Source organism: Eriocheir sinensis, chromosome 70 (genome assembly GCF_024679095.1).
Source record: "Eriocheir sinensis breed Jianghai 21 chromosome 70, ASM2467909v1, whole genome shotgun sequence".
NCBI lineage: Eukaryota > Metazoa > Arthropoda > Malacostraca > Decapoda > Varunidae > Eriocheir > Eriocheir sinensis.
Genome location: NC_066578.1, coordinates 4,164,320 through 4,167,503, shown reverse-complemented (window position 1 = coordinate 4,167,503; position 3,184 = coordinate 4,164,320). Strand labels below are relative to the sequence as shown.

The following is a 3,184-nucleotide window of genomic DNA, read 5'->3' as shown; positions in this document are numbered from 1 at the left end:
TGGTGAGCACTTTTTGTCAATTAGTTTTTCGAGACATTTTTCTTCATTAGTGTTTTAAGTGATCAATTTCTAGGCGATTAGTGTCCCAGTACCAAGTATTTATGAACAGGATGTGTATCTTATCAGGCATTCTGTCAAATCAGCCTTGTATTTTTGCCAAGGCTGTGTACATTTACCATAAGAGTGACAGCTGTTGTGGTATCTAATCTCTTATATCACCCGAGCCTTGTCATGAAGTTCACCGCCTGCAGCCAAAACTAAAATGAATAATAAATAAATAATCTCCCTCTTGTATCTTCAACATTTCGGCGCTGAAGAGCACGCACACTTGACAAGGCTTTCGTAGGAGTTTTAAGCATTTTCATGGGTACTTCTATGACCCTGGTGGTAATTTTGGCAAAGCTTCTATATCATGGACGTGGGAAAAAAAACTCGTGAGAACGCGATGGATCTCATTTTCGGCCTTTGGAATTTGTGGATGTGAGAGGCGGAAGCGTCTGGCAACACCGCCCTTTATCTTTTCGTTGATAGTGTTCGTGTGCCGATAAGCTGTCCTTGGCAATCTGGCGTCTGGGCTGCCGAGTTTGATTCAGTATGGTTTCCTCCTCTTGAGCCGAATTAACCTTTGTCTCTTTTCTTCTAATTCGTAATGCTTGTTGGTATTTTTCATGTCAAATCTTTAGCTCAGAACTTATCAATAATATTCCTTGTATGCCAATATCGTTTTCTAAATTGTATCACTTCTGTTTTCTTGTTGTTGATAGACAAAAGAACAGACCGACAGGCAGACATACAGGCAGGTGAGTTTACTAATGGACCGTGCCATTGTCGCCATTATCTCGCTGCCTATCAGTGACGTGATAAGATAGGAGCCTCGGATATCAGCCAGTCGCTAGTCAGTCTGTCCCTGATTCTGTGCAGTGCTGCCACGCGCTGTAGCCTCGCCAGGGTTACACACTACACTTGTTACACTGTGCGCGGAGTAGAACCTGAAGGTGTCTCTTGAAACCGTGTGTGTACCATGGCTGCTGTCAAGGAGGATTCCAAGGCGGAGAGCCTGAACTACTACCGCTTCTCCCGCCTGGTGATGGTGGTGCCGGCGCGCTACATGGCACGTGCCTTTATCTGGCTCCACGATGGCGACTCGCAGAGCCTCGACGAGTTCTTCACGGCACATCCCGGTGTGTTTAAGAATTTAGATCGTTTGGAGAAACAGAAGATTCTCGAAGGAACTATTCCAGCAAAAATGGACATTACTCTCCTGTACAAGCTGCTTTTTCATGCTGGTAATATCCCATCAGCCAACCCGCCGTGGCACAGTCCTGTAAAACCGGGGCAGCAACCTTCCTTGGGGCAGGTGCTGTATCAGCTGAAAGGTGTTCGTAACGAGAATGCTCACAAGAATCCTGAGGAACAGACTAAAGTGACCGACGATGACCTGGACACTCTGGCGATGACTCAGAAACGTCTCCTGACTCAGATGTTGACCTTGGCCGGCCAGCTGGCGGGGAAGAGCCAGGACACTATTGCCGAAGCGGTGACCAGCATGGAGGCGGACGTGGCGACGGAGCGGCACGTTCAGGAAGGCATCACCGTTGAAAAGTTTGTAAGTCTGGCACGCCACGAGCTGTCACAAAGGAAACACGGCCAGGAGCGTCCCCACTACGTCGAACCGCGGCTTGTGGTCACGACTCGGGACGCCCTCATCGGCTCTTTTGTTCGTCTCCGTGACCTGTTCAGCCACACCTTCCAGGACGGGTCGCGGCCTCAGGTCATCCATGTCACGGGCGAGGCGGGCGCCGGGAAGACGTCGCTCTGTCAGTAAGTCTCACGGCCAGGACCTCGGAGGGAGTCCCGCTGTGTGTTTATATATTACTTTAACCTCCAGGTTATAGCATGAAACATTATCATAATAAAAACTTGTATCAAAGGTGTTCTTAATAGCATATATTGAGATTAAAAAGGACAGCATCTTAGGGTGCAGTAGTTGTTTGATGCCATTGTCACTGCAGGGCCGTGTTCTCATCGTGGCTGACGGAGGGGCAGGGAGCGCAGGCCATTGCGGACTATCAGCTGGTACTGAGCATCGCCTGTGCTCGCGTCACGTCCAGTGATCTGCATCGCTACCTTCGCACCTGGACACTTCCCGAAACCACCCAATGGTGTGAGGACACGGCCAGCCTGACGCGACTTCTGCGAGAGGCGAAAGTTCTGTGGCTGGTGGATGCTTGGGATGAAGCAACCAGGGAGGCCCGAGGTCTCCTGCATGAAATTCTTCACTCCAAGACCGAGTCCCACACAGTCCTCGTCACCTGTAGACCTGAGCTCAGCGCTTCTCTCACCGACCTCTTCTGGGGAAAAGTTCTGAACGTTTCGTTTGTTGGGTTTGATGACTTTGAGAGGGCAAAGCTAATCACTGGAATGAACCTTGATGGTATTAGTAAAGAATCATTGGATGTTTTCTTGCGCTGGCTGCAAGTCATTACATCTAAAGAAAAGGAGTTAACCAATCCCCTGAAGCTTCGACTACTAGCCGAGCTGTGGTGTGGCGGCCAGTGCTCCATGGGAGAAGCCCGCCTTCCTTCCGTGCTGCAAATGTATCTGTACAGGACTCTGTGACAGCGAGGTGACCTTGTGGCGCGGTGTCAGGCGGACGTTGCTCCAGGCCTGGATGTCACCGGGAAAATTGATGCCTGGCTCAGACGACTGTACGAGGTGTCCTTCCATTCAGCCAAATGTTGCTCATCGTTGATTCTTGATAAAAACAGTGTGGCTATTTTGTTAAAGGAGTGCGGTATCCGAGCAAGTCTCTGCCTTTCTTCATTCTTGGAGTACGCTCCGAGCATAGGTGCCTCTCCTCAGCTGTCCCAGTACAGCTTTTCCCATGACTCCCAGCGATGCTTCTTCGCTGCACGGTACTTAGAAAACTGCTGTGAGGGCGCTGCCGACGAGGAGGCCAAACTTACGGAAATCATTGAAACTGATTTCAAGGAGTTAGACTTCCACTTGGACCCATTTTTAGGAGTGTTTGATCTGATTGTCCAACTTTTACTCATTATTAAAATTTTCCTCTCAAGAATAACGTGTGGATGGATTTGTCACGAGGCGAGTCGAGAAGATCTCTACGATGTTGTGTGTCGCCTGGCGAGAAAGTTCATGAACTTGGCCAAGGAGAGTCACCCCC

At 49.5% G+C, this 3,184-nt stretch overlaps 1 protein-coding gene across 1 annotated transcript; it reads left to right on the top strand.

The window, feature by feature from the left end:
* The first annotated feature begins 904 nt into the window (after positions 1 to 904).
* On the top strand, positions 905 to 2,626 carry LOC126988750 (uncharacterized). The gene is made up of 2 exons (XM_050847122.1): positions 905 to 1,821; positions 2,013 to 2,626. Exons 1-2 carry the CDS (start codon positions 1,022 to 1,024, stop codon positions 2,617 to 2,619), a joined length of 1,407 nt encoding a protein of 468 aa, XP_050703079.1. The 5' UTR covers positions 905 to 1,021; the 3' UTR covers positions 2,620 to 2,626.
* The last annotated feature ends 558 nt before the right edge of the window (positions 2,627 to 3,184 follow it).

Bases quoted from the DNA above. Each gene is read 5' to 3' on its own strand.
- LOC126988750 (XM_050847122.1), top strand. From the start codon at position 1,022: ATGGCTGCTGTCAAGGAGGATTCCAAGGCGGAGAGCCTGAACTACTAC. The intron at 1,822-2,012 runs GTAAGTCTCACG...TTGTCACTGCAG, and splicing joins GGGAAGACGTCGCTCTGTCA to GGCCGTGTTCTCATCGTGGC.